This window comes from Manis pentadactyla, chromosome 1 (assembly GCF_030020395.1).
Source record: "Manis pentadactyla isolate mManPen7 chromosome 1, mManPen7.hap1, whole genome shotgun sequence".
Classification (NCBI taxonomy): Eukaryota; Metazoa; Chordata; class Mammalia; order Pholidota; family Manidae; genus Manis; species Manis pentadactyla.
This window is the reverse complement of record NC_080019.1, coordinates 120,299,527-120,319,578: the sequence shown is the minus strand read 5'-3', so window position 1 is coordinate 120,319,578 and position 20,052 is coordinate 120,299,527. Positions and strand designations below refer to the sequence as shown.

General features: G+C 37.0%; 1 protein-coding gene across 1 annotated transcript in view; it reads left to right on the top strand.

Annotated features, from left to right (window-relative positions):
- Window positions 1–20,052, top strand: part of LOC118907096 (tubulin--tyrosine ligase-like protein 12) — a 169,322-nt gene that overhangs the window by 1,969 nt on the left and 147,301 nt on the right. Inside the window, exon 2 of the mRNA XM_036875326.2 lies at window positions 47–71. Coding sequence (XP_036731221.2) covers window positions 47–71 — 25 coding nt within the window. The remainder of the gene's footprint in view (window positions 1–46; window positions 72–20,052) is intronic.

The following is a 20,052-nucleotide window of genomic DNA, read 5'->3' as shown; positions in this document are numbered from 1 at the left end:
ATAAGAGGTCATGAAGACTGGGTTGTTGATCATTTTCTTTTTCTAGATATGGAAACTGAACTCTGGTGAAGGTAAGTGACTTTTTCAAGACTCCCAGAAAAGTGAAATCATGATCTTTCCTGAATTAGGATGCAGTTTCTCCCACTGCTGCCTTTAAAACTGATTTATTAATAACCTTCCTTTAGCCACTCCACCTAAGAATCACCCGATTGATTAAGAAGCTCATTCTGTCTAGGATGGACCATACGATTTTGAATATGAATATGTAACTACATCTTTCATTCCTTCAGCCAAGTATATGCTGAGTAATTTCTATGTGCAAAGCATGACTGGGCATGATAACCACAGAGAGATAGTTGAGACATGTTCATTACCCTTTCTATCATCAAAAGCTCATCATCTGGTAGGGGTGGTAAGAAATGGATTCAAATATCTGAGGTGATATTTATTCTAATACAAAAAATGCTATACTAGTTGAAGAGTCAGTTTTTGGTAACTGGAAAAAGTAAAGAGTATATATACCATTGGGAGATGGAGATCAAAGATGAAATTGTGCTTGGAATTCGAAGGGTTTCCCCGGGAAAGACTGGAAACAGTGGCAAGTTGTCAAGGAAAGTTGGCAGCTGAAGGATGGAGCAGAAGTGATTACAGGTGCAGATCCCAGAACCTGGCTGATAAGGAAAGTTGATAAGGAACCTAACCAGGAGAAGGAAAAGCAAAGGACCCAGCTCAGCACAGCTGGAACCCAGGAATATCAGAGCTGAAATAGTGTCACAGTGAAAGAATGGCTTGGTCCAAGCCATGCTTATTTGGAAATGACTGTCAGGCTCTGTACTCTAGACTGGTATGTGTTTGGAGTGGGGAGGCAGCACGGTGATTATCATAAATGCCTATACTTGTATTTTCCATCAGACAGAGGTCACATTGTACCATGCCTATCAAATCCACCTAATAACAAATACAGACAGGTTTCACTTGAGACCTTTTCTGAGATCTTTTTTGAGTTTTTGAGATTTGAAAAATTGTTTGAGAACAAATTATTGTAATATGATCCTAATGAATGAACTCTAAGGATAGCAATATTCTGCTGTATGATTTTATATATTTATGTTAGTCATAGATAATTTTTTGAAATACATAGAATAATATCAAAGTAATAATCACCCATAATTCACCAATGAATACACAATGTAACTACTGCAAAAAATTTAGTTTTATATGTGAATGTATGTGTACATAGAAATACATATACACACATATAACACATATGTAGGAGGTGATTAAATGATCACTTTTAAGAAATGATATTTTATTGTATGTGTTGCAAACTCAAGAAACTAAATCTGATTAGAAGTCAAATAAATACTTTTAAGAAGAATAAGAAACATTTTTCATTTAACAAATTACAAATGACAATTAGTGACAATATTCAGCATCAGCATTAGCAAAGGTTTAAGGATATGGGCAAATATTGGTAGAAGTGTAATTGTCTGAACATTTTGTAGGGTAATGTAGCTATATATGTCAAAGGCTTTAGATATAATTTTTACTGTGACCTAAAAAGGAAGTAAAATGAATATACACAAAGCTTTATGAACAAGCATATCCAATAAAGTAGTATTTCAAGTAACAATTGTAAACAACATAATATTTAGTACCAGTCCAGTTAAAGATATAGTTATATAATGTAATAAAACTACAGATCACGTGTAATTATATATTTATATATTAATATATTCATGAAATGTGTTTAACTGTAAAAGTTCTAAAATTGGTGTGGGTTTGTATATTACATCAAATCTTTTAAGACATATTATTTGGTCGTGTTACTATTTGTTAAAATGATAAAAATTGAAGTTTAATATATGAAAAGCTTTTCATATTTATTAAAGTTGCACCAAGATCATAATGGACTCAAGTGCATGGTTTAAGTGTGCAAATCAAGCCTTTTAAATTAAATCAAAGGAAAATATTTATATAAATAAAATTTCTAATCTGAAGTTCCTGGATAAGGGTATCTCTTGGCTCAGTCAATAAAAATATTCCAGCTGAGCAATTTATTATAATAGGATTTTGTCCATAAATGAATGTCTTCTATGCTATTTCTTATAACATTTTGCTTACATGGTATTGTCATGTTTATTAACAATAACATAATAAAAATGTATTTTATGGTTTATTATGTTCTAGTCTCTGCACAAGATATATGGTAAGTCATTTAACAGAATAAGGTGGCTTTGTGTAGTAAACTGACAACTAATATCAGCACTTTTATTCCTTTGGACTTAATATTTTTCAACCTTGGTGAACGGAGCCCTTTTTGTAAGGTTTCCAGAATCTGTAAAGCCCAGAATAGGCAAACTGAATAAATAACATGATGGTATGTATGTATTTCAGCTATAAATGTACTTAGATCCCATTGTGAAATTATTAAAACACAGATTCATGTAAAAGAATAATTGAATTCATAGTGGCAATTTATCATTGTAAATTCTTCCATCGGAGATAAAGTGCAACTTTTAGTAGTGCAGATAAACTACAATTTGATGTGAAACAACTCTTTAAGGAGAAAAGACAAGAAACCATGTATGCAATACATAATACTGCATCTACTTTTTTTTTTGTGTGTGTGTGTGTGTGTTTATATCAGTTTCCATACAATTGATTAAGTCTTTTAAAAAATAATTTTAGCTTGGTAGGTGGCAGAATCAAAGCTCAAATCAACTTCCTTTTGCCAACTACAAAGCAAACAGCAGACAAACAGATTTTCTGTATAGGGTTTCCATCATACAGGGATGGAATAATCACAGAAATTATACCTCCCATTAAAAGATAGATTCTATTTCCCTACAATTTGAATTTGAGTTGGACTTGCCACTCACATTAACTAATAGACTATAGTCGAATTGAGTCTTTGGGACTTCTGTGCTTCGACCTTAAGAGTTGTTGGGACATCCGCTTTTGCTCAGGAGGAACCAGACACAATACTACATGTTGAGGCTACTCATGTGAATCAAGAGAGAGGCCACATGGAGAAGAACTGAGGCCTCAGACAGATATGGACACCCAAGTGACACCACAGGAGCAGAAAGGCCCAGCCATTCAAGCTGTCCCAGCTATGGCACCAGCCATGTGAATGAGACAATCTTGAACATTCCAGCTGAGCTGATATTCTAGTTGAATGCAACTGTAAAAGGAACTATTTGTCACCATGTGGGAGAGATAAGCTAACCTCAGAGATTGCCCACATTTCTGACCCACTGAGGGAACAAATGACTGTTATTTTAAGCCACTAAGCTTTGAGTTGTTAATTAAGTAGTTAACTGAAACAGGAGCACTTCATGTGCACTAAGAAACATTACTAGTAACTAGTAAACTAGTTCTGAACTAGGTAACTAGCATCTAAAAACATAATTAGGTACCTGGAATAGGTCATGAAGTGTCGTTTCAAGGGAAGATTCTCTTGGTATGGAAATGAATTGCCATTTTCTGTATATGCAATTTATTATAATAGGATTTTGTCCATAAACTAATATCTTCTATGCTATTTCTTAAAACATTTTGATTACATGGTATTGCCATGTTTATTAACAATAACATAATAAAAATGTATTTTATGATTTATTATGTTCTAGTCTCTGCACAAGATATATGGTAAGTCATTTAACAAAATAAGGTGGCATTTGAATCTAATGGCAATATATGATAGGCTGGACATACAGGGTTAATGAGAAAGAAATTTGGATTGAAGGAAAGACTTTTGGTTCTTCCAATGATTTGTTGTAGGCAAATGCCTGACCAAGTTTTATACTCCTCTGAGTTTCTGATTTCTCATTTCTAAACAGAGGGAGAGAGAGCTATTGATATCTAAATTCCAATTTAATCAAAATACCATTTAGGACCTAAACTACTAAACCACTCATTTTAGATTGAATATTTATGTAATTATCTCTTAGACATATTCCATATGACAATGAAGGATTATAAATAGTTTTTAAATTTCTAAATGTTTATTTGTCTGATTATACATGATAACAACTGGAGAGAAGATTGTCCTGATCAAAATCTGGTGATTAATATTAATTCTCATCTAAAAATGAATCCTAAACCCTAGAAATGAGTCAGAGTTATATGAATGAACCCACTTTATAGAGCATCAAGTTTCTGCATTATGTAAGAGTAATTCAAGTCGATCTACACAAAATATTTTTAAAAAATTAAAGTATTTTAAAAAGATATAAATTAAATTGGGCACATGTAAGAAAGAATAGTTAAGAGGGTGAAGTACTTGAAACCATGAAGTTGAAATATTTGGAATATTTAGTCTGGAAAAGAGATCGAGGGAGTCTGTGTTGCTGAAAGGGGCCCTTAGGGGAAGAATAAGAATAGATGGATGGAATTGAGGAGAGACAAATTTGACTCTGTTACCTGGAAGAACTATTTTTGAAACTGTATAAAGGAAACCTCATTTGAAATGGAGTAGGGGAGTCAGAGAGAAACCTCTCGTGCCCTACCACTCCTCAATTGCAGGCCCCTGCATTATCAACAGGAAGGAGACTACTTTGTTACAGCAGGAAGAATTTCTCCTTACCCAGCAGCAAGCTTGGCCAATAAGAAAATACCACACTTCAGCCATTGAGAAACTGTCACCATCCTGAACTCTCACTTTCTTCCAAAGGGCTTTCCTTCAAAGCAGCCCCTCCCAACTTCCTCCTTTTCTGAATAAAGAGATGGAGCATTGTAGGCTCCTCTCCTTTGATCTCTAGACTTGCCTATGGTTTGCCATAGCTTGCATGTCCTGAACTGAAATTCCTCTGCTATTCTTGAATAAACCCATTTTGGCTGTTTCACTTTTAAAGTTGACACTAAGAATTCCCTTGTAAAGGAGTCAATCAAGCAGAGATTATGTAATCACTTAAAATAAATTCTTTCAAGTAAATCTAAGAACTAGTTTTCATTTTCTAGTGATTCTGAGACTGTAGGCAACTAGTTAACATCCATAAAAATACTTCTGATTTTAAAAGAAGTTTGAGCCCAGATTGGTCCTCTTGCACCAGGGCAGCAGGCAGGACAAAGGTTTGAGGCTGCACTTTGGGGACTGGTAATATTGCACACCTCTTCAGGGACAACAGAACCTAGCCCCAGGCAAATAGTCCCATTGCAGGTCTGAAGCAATCCCAAGGTTAGCCAACCTTCAAAGACAACACACAATTCTCTAAACGCTGTTGCACCAAAATTACATCAATATGTTCTTTAACTCTTGCATTTTAAAACCCATGATTTGCTTGTGGTGAGTGCCTCAGAGCCATGGAGACCTCGAGGATGAGGGCTTGCCAAAGCCAGCTGTGGCCTGGGCACATGTGCCAGCTGGATGGTCAGGCTTCACTTCAGGTTTTTGATTTTCCTTCTTCTTGGAGTCTTGAGTAAAGACCCTTCCTTGGCTTCCTCAGGCTACAAATACTGGACTCTGGACTGAAATCATCTTTAGACTGACATTGTCATAGGGGGCTTCTAAGGGAAAGTAAAATTTATTTTCCTTTCTGGGATTTGGCCAGAACCATTTTCTACCTCAGAGCTTCTGTTAAGGAAGTCACAGCACCCTTCATGATCCTTCCAAAAAGAAAAGTTCTAAAAAGGAAGAGTTTTTCTTTCTATACTTCATAGCTTGATGCCTGTCCTTATTAATGCTGCGGACTCCTGCCATGTCCATGTGCTTCCAGATTCCTGGACACACTGCTGATGCACTGAAACACAAACTACAATTACACATAAGAAATGACCAGTGTCAAAGTTTTATTAACATTCTGGCTTTCAGACTGGAATTTTAGTCCTGTGGGTTTTCCTATACTCCATGTGAAACAATGGTAGACACTAGAGCTGAAGAATTTAGCTCTGTACGATTTTCTCCACTTGACCTAGAATCGAAGAATCTAGAGAAGAGGGACAAATATTTGAAGTCATATAATACAAATCCTCTGATTTATAACTCAGGAGATATTTGCCCTAAGGTGTTAAATGATGGAGCATTGTAGGCAAGTATTTTTATTCCTTTCTTAGGGCTCTTCCAACCATACCCTTATTCATAAAACATGTTCTCAGCCTACACTAAACTCCTAAGGCCATGATTAAGTGTCTGACTACTATTGTAGGGAAGTCTTTGACAGCAGAAAGAACCCAGAAATCAGTTATTTGGTTGAACTAAATACCTAATATAAGGTTATATATTAAACATTCAAATATAAACTTCATTCCTTTCTCAAATCTAAAATGGAAAAAATGAACATGGCGGCATGAGTAGGACAGTGGGAATCTCCTCCCCAAAAACATATATACTTTTGAAAATACAACAAACACAACTAGCCCTAAAAGAGAGACCAGAAGACGCAGGACAGTGGCCAGACTGCAGCTACACCAGCGAGAACCCAGCGCCTGGTGAAAGGGGTAAGATACAAGCCCCGGCCCGGCGGGACCCGAGCGCCCCTCCCCCCAGCTCCCGGAGGGAGAACAATAGGCAGAGCGGGAGGGAGACGGAGCCCAGGACTGCCGAACACCCAGCCCCAGCCATCCGGGCCAGAGCGCAGACACAGTATATGCCCAGGGGGCCCTGGATACTGGGAGAACAGGGGGTAAGCCCTCAGAGCGGGTGCTGAAGCTGATGCCCCTGTGACAAAGAAAAGCGGGGGCTTTTTGAAAGTCTTAAAGGGACAGGGACTTAACAGCTTGACGGAAACAACCCAGGTCACAGTACAGCAGCTGGAAATTACAGGGAAAACCGGGTGCACTAACCCCCTGGGCAACAGCTCTGAGACCCCTCACGGAGGCAAACAGTCAAGCAGCCCCCCCATCCATCACCCCACCGGGCGCTGCGAAAGCAGAGAAGCAGCCTGAGACAAATTCCGCCCACAGAAAGGGAAATTTCTCCCTCCCGGCCAGGCAAGACACAAAGACCCACTCTACACGCAATTACCCAACACAAGCCACTAGGGGTCGCAGTTGCCCCAGTAAAGAAAGGCCAGTAGTAAGTGAAAATTTTGGCCCTCCCAGCTGACAGTCAATAGCACCTGTCAACATGAAAAGGCAAAAAAATATGATTCAGACAAGACTAACCCAGACAGCTTCGGCATCTGCTACATCTTCCCCTGAGAAGGAATCTGGGGAGATAGATTTAGCCAGTCTACCTGAAAAAGAATTCAAAACAAAAGTCATAACCATGCTGATGGACTTGCAGAGAAATATGCAAGAACTAAGGAAGGAGAATTCAGAAATAAAACAAGCTCTGGAAGGACTTCAAAACAGAATGGACGAGATGCAAGAGACCATTAATGGACTAGAAAACAGAGAACAGGAACGCAGAGAAGCTGATGCAGAGAGAGATAAAAGGATCTCCAGGAATGAAAGAATTTTAAGAGAGCTGAGTGATCAATATAAAAGAAATAATATAAGAATCATAGGCATTCCAGAAGAAGTAGAGAGAGAAAAGGGGATAGAAAATGTCTTTGAAGAAATAATTGCTGAAAATTTCCCCAAACTAGGGGAAGAAATGGCCTCTCAGACCACAGAGGTACACAGAACTCCCATGACAAGGGATCCAAGGAGGGCAACACCAAGACACATAATAATTAAAATGGCAAAGATCAAAGACAAGGACAAAGTATTACAAGCAGCCAGAGAGAAAAAAAAGGTTACCTACAAAGGAAAACCCATCAGGCTATCATCAGACTTCTCAACAGAAACCCTACAGGCCAGAAGAGAATGGCATGATATACTTAATGCAATGAAACAGAAGGGCCTCGAACCAAGACTACTGTATCCAGCACGAATATCATTTAAATATGAAGGAGGGATTAAACAATTCCCAGACAAGCAAAAGTTGAGGGAATTTGCCTCCCACAAACCACCTCTACAGGGCATCCTACAGGGACTGCTCTAGATGGGAGCACTCCTAAAAAGAGCACACAACAAAACACCCAACATATGAAGAAGGGAGGAGGAGGAATAAGAAGGGAGAGAAATAAAGAATCATCAGATTGTGTTTATAATAGTTCAACAAGCGAGTTAAGTTAGACAGTAAGACAGTAAAGAAGCTAACCCTAAACCTTTGGTAACCACAAACTTAAAGTCTGCAATGGCAATAAATTCATACCTTTCAATAATCACCCTAAATGTAAATGGACTGAATGCACCAATCAAAAGACACAGAGTAATAGAATGGATAAAAAAGCAAGATCCATCCATATGCTGCTTACAAGAGACTCACCTCAAACCCAAAGACGCGCACAGACTTAAAGTCAAGGGATGGAAAAAGATATTTCAAGCAAACAGCAGAGAGAAGAAAGCAGGTGTTGCAATTCTGGTATCAGACAAAACAGACTTCAAAATAAAGAAAGTAACAAAAGACAAAGAAGGACATTACATAATGATAAAGGGCTCAGTCCATCAAGAGGATATAACCATTATAAATATATATGCACCCAATACAGGAGCACCAACATACCTGAAACAAATATTAACAGAACTAAAGGAGGAAATAGAATGCAATGCATTCATTCTAGGAGACTTCAACACACCACTCACTCCAAAGGACAGATCCACCAGACAGAAAATAAGTAAGGACACAGAGGCACTGAACAACACACTAGAACAGATGGACCTAATAGACATCTACAGAACTCTACATCCAAAAGCAACAGGATACACGTTCCTCTCAAGTGCACATGGAACATTCTCCAGAATAGACCACATACTAGGACACAAAAAGAGCCTCAGTAAATTCCAAAAGACTGAAATCCTACCAACCAACTTTTCAGACCACAAAGGCATTAAACTAGAAATAAACTGTTCAAAGAAAGCAAAAAGGCTCACAAACACATGGAGGCTAAACAACACGCTCCTAAATAATCAATGGATCAATGACCAAATCAAAATGGAGATCCAGCAATATATGGAAACAAATGACAACAACAACACTAAGCCCCAACTTCTGTGGGACGCAGCAAAAGCAGTCTTAAGAGGAAAGTATATAGCACTCCAAGCATATTTAAAAAAGGAAGAGCAATCCCAAATGAACGGTCTAATGTCACAACTATCAAAATTGGAAAAAGAAGAACAAATGAGGCCTAAGGTCAGCAGAAGGAGGGACATAATAAAGATCAGAGAAGAAATAAATAAAATTGAGAAGAATAAAACAATAGCAAAAATCAATGAAACCAAGAGCTGGTTCTTCGAGAAAATAAACAAAATAGATAAGCCTCTAGCCAGACTTATTAAGAGGAAAAGAGAGTCAACACAAATCAACAGTATCAGAAATGAGAAAGGAAAAATCACAACAGATCCCGCAGAAATACAAAGAATTATTAGAGACTACTATGAAAACCTATATGCTAACAAGCTGGGAAACCTAGGAGAAATGGACAACTTCCTAGAAAAATACAACCTTCCAAGACTGACCCAAAAAGAAACAGAAAATCTAAACAGACCAATTACCAGCAACGAAATTGAAGCAGTAATCAAAAAACTACCAAAGAACAAAACCCCCGGGCCAGATGGATTTACCTCGGAATTTTATCAGACATACAGGGAAGACATAATACCCATTCTCCTTAAAGTTTTCCAAGAAATAGAAGAGGAGGGGATACTCCCAAACTCATTCTATGAAGCTAACATCACCCTAATACCAAAACCAGGCAAAGACACCACCAAAAAAGAAAACTATAGACCAATATCCCTGATAAACGTAGACGCAAAAATACTCAACAAAATTTTAGCAAACCGAATTCAAAAATACATCAAAACCATCGTACACCATGACCAAGTGGGATTCATCCCAGGGATGCAAGGATGGCACAACATTTGAAAGTCCATCAATATCATCCACCACATCAACAAAAAGAAAGACAAAAACCACATGATCATCTCCATAGATGCTGAAAAAGCATTTGACAAAGTTCAACATCCATTCATGATAAAAACTCTCAGCAAAATGGGAATAGAGGGCAAGTACCTCAACATAATAAAGGCCATCTATGAAAAACCCACAGCCAACATTATATTGAATAGCGAGAAGCTGAAAGCATTTCCTCTGAGATCGGGAACTAGACAGGGATGCCCACTCTCCCCACTGTTATTTAACATTGTACTAGAGGTCCTAGCCACGGCAATCAGACAAAACAAAAAAATACAAGGAATCCAGATTGGCAAAGAAGAAGTCAAACTGTCACTATTTGCAGATGACATGATACTGTACATAAAAAACCCTAAAGACTCCACCCCAGAACTACTAGAACTGATATCGGAATACAGCAAAGTTGCAGGATACAAAATCAACACACAGAAATCTGTGGCTTTCCTATATACCAACAATGAACCAACAGAAAGAGAAATCAGGAAAACAACTCCATTCACAATTGCATCAAAAAAAATAAAATACGTAGGAATAAACCTAACCAAAGAAGTGAAAGACTTATATTCTGAAAACTACAAGTCACTCTTAAAAGAAATTAAAGGGGACACTAACAGATGGAAACGCATCCCATGCTCATGGCTAGGAAGAATTAATATCGTCAAAATGGCCATCCTGCCCAAAGCAATATACAGATTTGATGCAATCCCTATGAAACTACCAGCAACATTCTTCAATGAACTGGATCAAATAATTCAAAAATTCATATGGAACCACCAAAGACCCCGAATAGCCAAAGCAATCCTGAGAAAGAAGAATAAAGTAGGGGGGATCTCACTCCCCAACTTCAAGCTCTACTATAAAGCCATAGTAATCAAGACAATTTGGTACTGGCACAAGAACAGAGCCACAGACCAATGGAACAGACTAGACAATCCAGACATTAACTCAGACATATATGGTCAATTAATATTTGATAAAGGAGCCATGGACATACAATGGCGAAATGACAGTCTCTTCAACAGATGGTGCTGGCAAAACTGGACAGCTACATGTAGGAGAATGAAACTGGACCATTGTCTAACCCCATATACAAAAGTAAACTCAAAATGGATCAAAGACCTGAATGTAAGTCATGAAACCATTAAAATCTTGGAAGAAAACATAGGCACAAACCTCTTAGACATAAACATGAGTGACCTCTTCTTGAACATATCTCCCCGGGCAAGGAAAACCACAGCAAAAATGAACAAGTGGGACTATATTAAGCTGAAAAGCTTCTGTACAGCAAAAGACACCATCAATAGAACAAAAAGGAACCCCACAGTATGGGAGAATATCTTTGAAAATGACACATCCGATAAAGGCTTGACGTCCAGAATATATAAAGAGCTCACACGCCTCAACAAACAAAAAGCAAATAACCCAATTAAAAAATGGGCAAAGGAACTGAACAGACGGTTCTCCAAAAAAGAAATACAGATGGCCAACAGACACATGAATAGATGCTCCACATCGCTATTTATCAGAGAAATGCAAATTAAAACTACAATGAGGTATCACCTCACACCAGTAAGGATGGCTGCCATCCAAAAGACAAACAACAACAAATGTTGGCGAGGCTTTGGAGAAAGGGAAACCCTCCTACACTGCTGGTGGGAATGTAAACTTGTTCAACCATTGTGGAAAGCAGTATGGAGGTACATCAAAATGCTCAAAACAGACTTACCATTTGACCCAGGAATTGCACTCCTAGGAATTTACCCTAAGAATGCAGCAATCAGGTATGAGAAAGATCAGTGCACCCCTATGTTTATCGCAGCACTATTTACAATAGCCAAGAATTGGAAGCAACCTAAATGTCCATCGATAGATGAATGGATAAAGAAGATGTGGTACATATACACAATGGAATACTACTCAGCCATAAGAAAAGGGCAAATCCAACCATTTGCAGCAACATGGATGGAGCTGGAGGGTATTTTGCTCAGTGAAACAAGCCAAGCAGAGAAAGAGAAATACCAAATGATTTCACTCATCTGTGGAATATAAGAACAAAGGAAAAACTGAAGGAACAAAACAGCAGCAGAATCACAGAACTCAAGAATGGACTAACAGGTACCAAAGGGAAAGGGACTGGGGAGGATGGGTGGGTAGGGAGGGATAAGGGGGGGAGAAATAGGGGGGTATTAAGATTAGCATCCATAGCGGGGTGGGAGAAAGGGGAGGGCTGTACAACACAGAGAAGACAAGTAGTGATTCTACAACAGGTTGCTACGCTGATGGACAGTGACTGTAAAGGAGTATATAGGGGGGACCTGGTATAGGGGAGAGCCTAGTAAACAAAGTATTCGTAAGTATTAGTCATGTAAGTGTAGATTAATGATTAAAAAAAAAAAATGCAGTTCCTATGTGGTGACCTCTAATGAGTTCTACACAATGATATAAAGGACATATAAAAGTGTAGGCAAAGGGTCTGTTTGTGTTTATACAGAGGATCAAAGCCTAATTTGGCTACCCCGAAAATGAACTAAGAAACGATATGAAAGAGAACTTCCAACATCAGCACTCTCGGGAAGACTCATGCCAGAAGATGATCATCAAAAAACCCCAACAAAGATCCACGCACTGCTACAGCTGTAGATGCACTCATCCCACCAGCTCCTGGACTTGCCATGGGAATGAAGGAGATATCTAAGCTGGCCTGTGCATACAGTAAAACAACAAATTTGACTGGATCTATACTGTTGGAACTCAACCAAGAATTAGGAGAAGTGCAAATTGTAGCGCTCCAAAATCTTACAACTACAGACTATTTACTGTTAAAAGAACATAAGGGATGTGAACAGTGCCCAGGAATGGGTTGTTTTAATTTGTCTGATTTTTCTCAAACTATTCAAATTCAGTTAGATAATAACCATCATATCATTGATAAGTTTTCACAAATGCCTAGGGTGCCTAACTGGTTTTCTTGGTTTCACTGGAGATGGCTGGTAATTACAGGTATGCTTTGGTTATGTAACTATACTCCTATTATGTTAATGTGTGTGCGCAATTTAAGTAGTAGCTTAAAATATATACATGCTGAAGTTACTCTACAAGAAGATATGTCAAAGAAATAATCAATCTTCCCATGTTTTCTGCCGCCTGCTACTTCTATAGCTTTTCTTCTTCCTTCCTAATTACAACGAATTCTTAAATAGAATTCGTGCCTCATATCAAATTTACCGAGTATCATAATTCTTCCAAGTGGTAAAGATACCTCAAGACAAATGCTGGGCATAGAAGCCACAGGGCATAAATATGCAAAGAAATAAAAAGCTAACCATTTCAAACAATAAGGCTTCTCTCTCACTTACCAACTTAACATTTCCCTGTATGGCCCCGGAAGATGACTGGTTAGCCAGAGACGGGTAAGATTCCTCAAGGGAGGAACAACCTAAGACAGGCACAGTCGCAGGGGGGTCATCAGGTGAGAAATTGGGGATCAACAGAGGTGAGGCTTAGAACCTCACCCCCCCCTGTTCTGAGAGAAATCTTCTGCATATGTGGATGTTTTATTGCCCTTGTCTAGCTTGGATTAACACATAGTCTACAGGCACACACCTGATCATCTACATTTGCTCTCTTACAACACTAAACTATGTTTTCTACCTTTATGTTGTATCTACCTACCACTTCAGCATCTTATTAAAAATAATAAAGAGAGAAATGTGGTATCCACATATAAATCAAGTATAAAAATCAAATGTGTATTCATATTTGAACTGACTGTTTATAGTTCATAATGCATGAGCAAAACCAAAAGTTTCTGTGATGACTGCCCTTGTACTGTTCACCATGTAACTTATTCACTATGTAAGAATTTGTTCTCCATGTAAGAACTTGTTCGTTATGCTTCAGAAGATTGGAGACTGACGAAAATTAGGCTTGGGGTGGATTAATGATTGTGCATTGAGCATTGACTCCCCTATACAGAATTTTATTGTTGTTAACAACCATTTGATCAATAAATATGAGAGATGCCCTAACAACAACAACCAAGAAAAAGTACACACTTCCAATTGTAAAATAAATAAGCAACCGGGATGTAATGTATAGCATAAGGAATATAGTCAAAATATTGTAACAACTTGGTATGGTGATAGCTGGTACTTAGAATTATCATGTATATAAATGTTGAATCACTGTGTTGTACACCTGAAACTAATGTAATGTAATACTGTGTGTCAACTACCCTTCAATAAAAAATAATTATCTAAAAAAAAATAAATAAATAAAAAATAAAATAAAATGGAAAAAATACCCAGACAATAAAACTGTGGTGTATTCATAGTGTATAAGACAGGGAGATAATCATTTAATCATTATAGTACTATTTAAATAAAGGAAAATATAAGAAAATATTGTTATATATATATGAGTAAGGTTACTGTGAAAACTGTGAATATGAGTCATGGGGTTCCTCTGTGTGAATTTTAGAAATCAGTCTTGCATGCAAAAATTATTAACTATGATTATAAGGTGCTCTTTTTCTTCTGAATATAGAATAGAAATTGCTTTCTAACATTCATGTTTTATTTAATAATTTTTGTTTTAGTGTTCTTTCAAATGATATATATGTATATGTAGGTTACTGTTTTAATCTACTTTCATGGTAAAGGTTGAAGTGTTGACAGTGGTTTTCAGCTGTTCACCTCAGGACACCAATATGTGAGTTTAAGGAAATTTGTATTTATTATCCTTGGAAGACCAATTCAATACACCTTTATTTAGTGCCACTTTATAATGTGCTTTCTATGTCTTGGGGCTAAATAAGATTATGAAGGTGAAAAATGATATAATCTATAAGCAGAACAATGTGACCATGTGCATACAGACTGAAAAATGTAAAGATAAATTTGTAAAAGTGAGGGAAGAACTTGGATTTTATTTTACCCTAAGAATCCTACTGTCTGTCTCCAGCCATTTTTTTGTATTGAGATGACAAGTGATATTAATACATTAGAGTGTTAGGGAAGAAAAGCTCTGGAGGTAGATAGCCTGAATTCAAACTGTCTCCTCTACTTTGTATGTAACTTTGGACAAATACTTTTTCTTTCCATGCCTAAGGTTAGATATTTATCAAATTTGGTTTTTATGGGGAATAAATGAATTAATAAGTATAAATTATTCATGTTGAGTAAGTGCTCAATACAGCTTCGCTATTATTAATATATTAGTATTTGACATTAAAAAATCCATAATTTATATTTTATTTCCATGAACCTTTGTCTTATTTCTGGAAACATAATCCTTAATGTGGATTCCAAATGTGAAATTTGTTTTATTACAATACTATCCTCTTTTGAAATGTACTATTGTAAGTACTTGGAGCTGTGGAGATAATGTTGTATTCTGAAAAAGAGGATAGAACCAACTTGATTAGGTCAGAATCTTGGCTCTACTAAATACTAAGCATTTGACAATGAAAAATAAATTCTCAGATGTAGAATGGGAATAGTGATTCTTGTCCTGCCTCACTGTTATAGTTTAATAGAGGGGACTATCATTGAATGAGACTGGAAAAGTAAGTAGGACTCAGACCAGGCAAGGTCTTGCTGATGGTGTTAGGATTTTAATCTTTGTCCAACAGGCACTCAAAAGCTATGAAGATTTTAAATAGGAGAGAGAAATGATCAAATATTAATTTTTAAAAAGCTCATGCTGACAGAAATGTGGAGTATATACTGGAGGAAAGTAAGAGTAGATGAAGGATGCCATACCAGAGTCCATTACAGGTGAAACATAACAATGGCCTACATGTAAAGTGGGGGCCCTGCAAGTTGAGAGGAGTGGACTGACATCTGTCTTGAAGAACACTAACTGGTGATGCTAGGTTGGTTGGTAAGGGAATGGGAGCAGTCAAAGATGATAAGCATGCTTTACTTTGGGCAGCTGGGTAGAAAGTGATGTCATCGTCTAGCACTGAATGAAGAACAAATACTGTTGGGGGAGGAGGAAGATGACAGTGGTTTAAAAAATCTATTGAGTTTGAGGTGTCTATGAAACATCTAAATATAGATGTAAGCTAGACAGTTGGATAAATGGCCTGAATCTTAAAAGAGAAGTGTTGGTTAGTGGTGTATATTTGGTAACCATGAAGTATAGGTGGTTATTGAAGCCAAAACACTGGAAGAGATGGCATAGTCCTAGACGAACAGTATAGAGTAAGGAGGAGAAGGCCTGGGGTGGATCACTAAGGAAATTTTATAGTTCAAGAAAGGAAGATGAGTCTTCACATCATACTAAATAGTCAGAAAAAAGAAAATTAGATGTTTTTAAGTTTCAGAAGCTAAAGAAACACAATGTTTTAACAAGGAGAAAGTGATTTATCTGCTTGGCGATGACTGAGTAATCTAATAAGATATGGGATGGAAAGTTTCTCCTGGATTTGATGAAACAGAGGACATTGATAATTATGGTGAAATTAGTTTTGGTAGAATAGTAGGGGAGAGTCAGATTTCAGAAGGTTGAGTAATTATCGTGTAGTGTTAAGACTAATGACTGTGAATTTATAAGTGATTGGTACCCAGGGTACAGGCACAGAAAATTTTAAAAGTCAAGTTAATTCAGGGAATGTAGTTTCTTAGAAAGGTTAAATGAAAGGGAAAAGGGAGTTTAGAGAAGAGAGTGGTTTCAATATAGACTATGGAACTCTAAGCTAGGTAGGAGAAGCGTAAAGAGCTGATAAATGGCAGGAAGCAGCAGATTTAAATGGAACAAATGATTCAACACTGAGGCTGAAGTTAAACTGAGGGTAAATGATCCAAAAACCTGAATGTATAGGAGGTGTGGTCAGAATCCGAGATTTCTTTATTATTGCTCTGAGACATAGGTAGCTAAGATGCTGACATAAGAAAGTTTGCACTTTGGGAAATAGCTGTTCATTTTCCTTGCTTTCATTGGGGGGTCTAAGGTCTTGATGTGAAGTACTCATTTATGCCCCCTGAGGCAGTAGTAAGATTGGACAGCTCATGTCCCAAAGCAGACTCCCTAGCTGGAGAGTAGTCAGGTCCTGAAATACACAGAGAACATTTGGATAAATAAGTCTGGAGCTTAAAAGAAAGGGTCTGAGGTGGCAGTATAGATTTGAGATTCATCAGAATATAGATGATCAGAAGGTCGAAAGAAATCAATGCAAGGTTCAAAACCTAATTTTTCAGATTTTGGAATATTTTGTATTTTAAGGCACATGAGAAACTATTTTTTTCTACTACAAACAAAATAGATATTCACTACATAAGAAATCACTGATAAACCAAAAGAGGAAAATGAGAACATGTAATTCTACCATAGAAATAAGTACTATTATTATTTGACATATATTTCTCAGGTCTTTCTCCTAGAGGTATATATATATATATATATATATATATATGTGTGTGTGTGTGTGTGTGTGTGTGTGTGTGTGTCGCTAAATATTTAGCTACAACATAGTTTTTAACTCTCCACAAAGCAATATCTATGTGTCCAGCCCCAAATACAATGAAACATTCAAAGGACATATTCTAGTCTTTAATTCCAAGTTGAAAAAAAGAAGCTTTAAAATCACTAACTAGATTTGTGATTTGGGCATGTCTTTTTAAGACATAGTGCTAAAAGGATTGGATTAATCGATCTGTAAAATCTCTTATACCTCTATAATTTCTGTTCTGTTCTATTTTAAAACACTAACTGGTAAGGTCCTAGTAAATTCAGTATATACCTAGTAAAGTCCATGTAAATGTATTCATCTAATTATATTTAGAAGAAAACTGAGACACAGGACGTTAAGTGGTTAACACTTATTTCTTGGAAGAGAGAGAGCCAGGACTGGGAACATAACCCCAGATGACTCACTCAAGTATGCTGAGTTGTCCACTACTCAAGCAGAACCATGCTGGTCACCCCACCCTGCCACTCAGAAATACTGACTTACCCAATTTGAACCTCTGAGGTTTCTGAGGTTTCAACATCACTAACTGGTTTCAACATCACTAACCTTTATGGGCAAAAACCTGCTTTCCAATTCCAGTGTGGCTTCCTTGTGGATATCCCCCCTTTGCAGACCACGGTTCCAGCTCAGCATTTGCAATAAATCTCCACACTCTGGGTCCAGGAGTTGTGTCTTGCCTGTTGTCAGATCCCATTTTAATCTCCAGTGACTATTCTGTTGGATCGTTCAACTGAAGCTATTTCAATTCCAATATTATATTCATTTTGACTTTGCTTTTGCAGACAATTTTTGTCAGAGTATAATTTGTTTGGGGCAGATTGGAGTCTGTGATTATAGACTACCATTACATTAGTCAGGGCAAACCTTGGCATTTACAGCTGTTCTCCTTTGTGGAACATTTTTTAAAGTTAAGTTTCATTAAATTTTCATGAATGTACCATAGTCGTGTGTAGTCAACAATAAAGGGAAAGTGCTTTATGGAATTCATGTGCAAAATACAATCTGAAATTAGGAAATCTAATGTCAGTTTTTCTGATTAGTAATTTATACCACTATCAAGAATGAAAGACCAAAAATCTGCAATGAAAGTTTTTTACACACAGGTTCCATTCTTGATGCTAAACTGTCATTATTTCATGAAGGATATCAAGGTAGCTCTTTTATAATGTTGGATTATGGAGGAAATATAAATATATTTGAAAAAGTAGCATATATTTGGTATATGTCCTCTTATTCTACAGGTCATATACGCTCATAAATAAGCTGGTGGTTTTGTACAAAATTGTCAACAAATTTTTGAAGTCTTTCTTAAAAGTTGGGTGAGCAAACGAATCTTCAGTAATCACTTAGAATGTTTGATGATAGATACTCAAGGAGCCTTTCAGGAATGGTAAATATTTCCCCTTTTAAAAATATGAAGACAGACCCTAAATAATACATCCCCAAACTACTAAAACTAATAGCTGAATTGAGCAAAGTTGCAGGACACAAAATAAATACACAGAAATCTGTTGCATTTCTATATACTAATGATAAACTAGCAGAAAGAAAAGTCAGGAAAACAATTTCATTTACAAGAGCATCAAAAAGAATAAAATACCTAGGAATAAACCTAACCAAGGAAGTGAAAGACCTATATCCTGAAAACTACAAGACACTCTGGAGAGAAAATAAAGAAGACACCAACAAATGGAACACATCCCATGCTCATGAGTTGGAAGAATTAATATTGTCAAATTCTGCCTAAAGCAATCTGGAGATTCAATGCAATCACTTTCAAAAATACCAATGGCATTATTCAACAAATTAGAACAAATAGTTCTAAAATTCATATGGAACCACAAAAGACCCCAAATAGCCAAAGCAATCCTGAAAAGGAAGAATAAAACTGGGGGGATCATGCTTCCCAACTTCAAGCTCTACTACAAAGCTACAGTAATCAAGACAATTTGGTACTGGCACAAGAACAGACCCAGAGACCAATGGAACAGACTAGAGAGCCCAGATATAAATCCAAGCATATATGGTCAATTAATATAGGATAAAGGAACCATGGATATACAATGCAGAAACAACAGTTTCTTCAACTGGTGGTAGCAAAACTGGACAGTTACATGTAAGAGAATGAAACTGGATTATTGTCTAACTCCATGCACAAAAGTAAAGTCAAAATTGATCAAATATCTGAATTTAAGTCATGAGACCATAAAACTCTTAGAAATAAACATAGGCAAAATCTTGTTTTGGAACTTTTTTCTGAACACATCTCCTTGTGCAAGGGAAACAAAAGCAAAAATGAACAAATGGGACTACATCAAACTAAAAAGCTTTTGTACAGCAAAGGATACCATCAGTAGAACCAAAAGGCATCCTACAGTATGGAAGAATATACTCATAAATGACATATCTGACAAGGGGTAAACATCCAAAATATATAGAGAACTCACACACCTCAACACCAAAAAAGTAAGTAACCCAATTAAAAAATGGGCAGAGTATATGAACAGACACTTCTCCAAAGAAGAAATTCAGATGGCCAACAGGCACATGAAAAGATGCTCCACATTGCTAATTATGAGGGAAATGCAAATTAAAACCACAGTGAAATACACCTCACACCAGTTAGGATGGCCAACATCGAAAAGACTGGGAACAACAAATGCTGGTAAGGATGCAG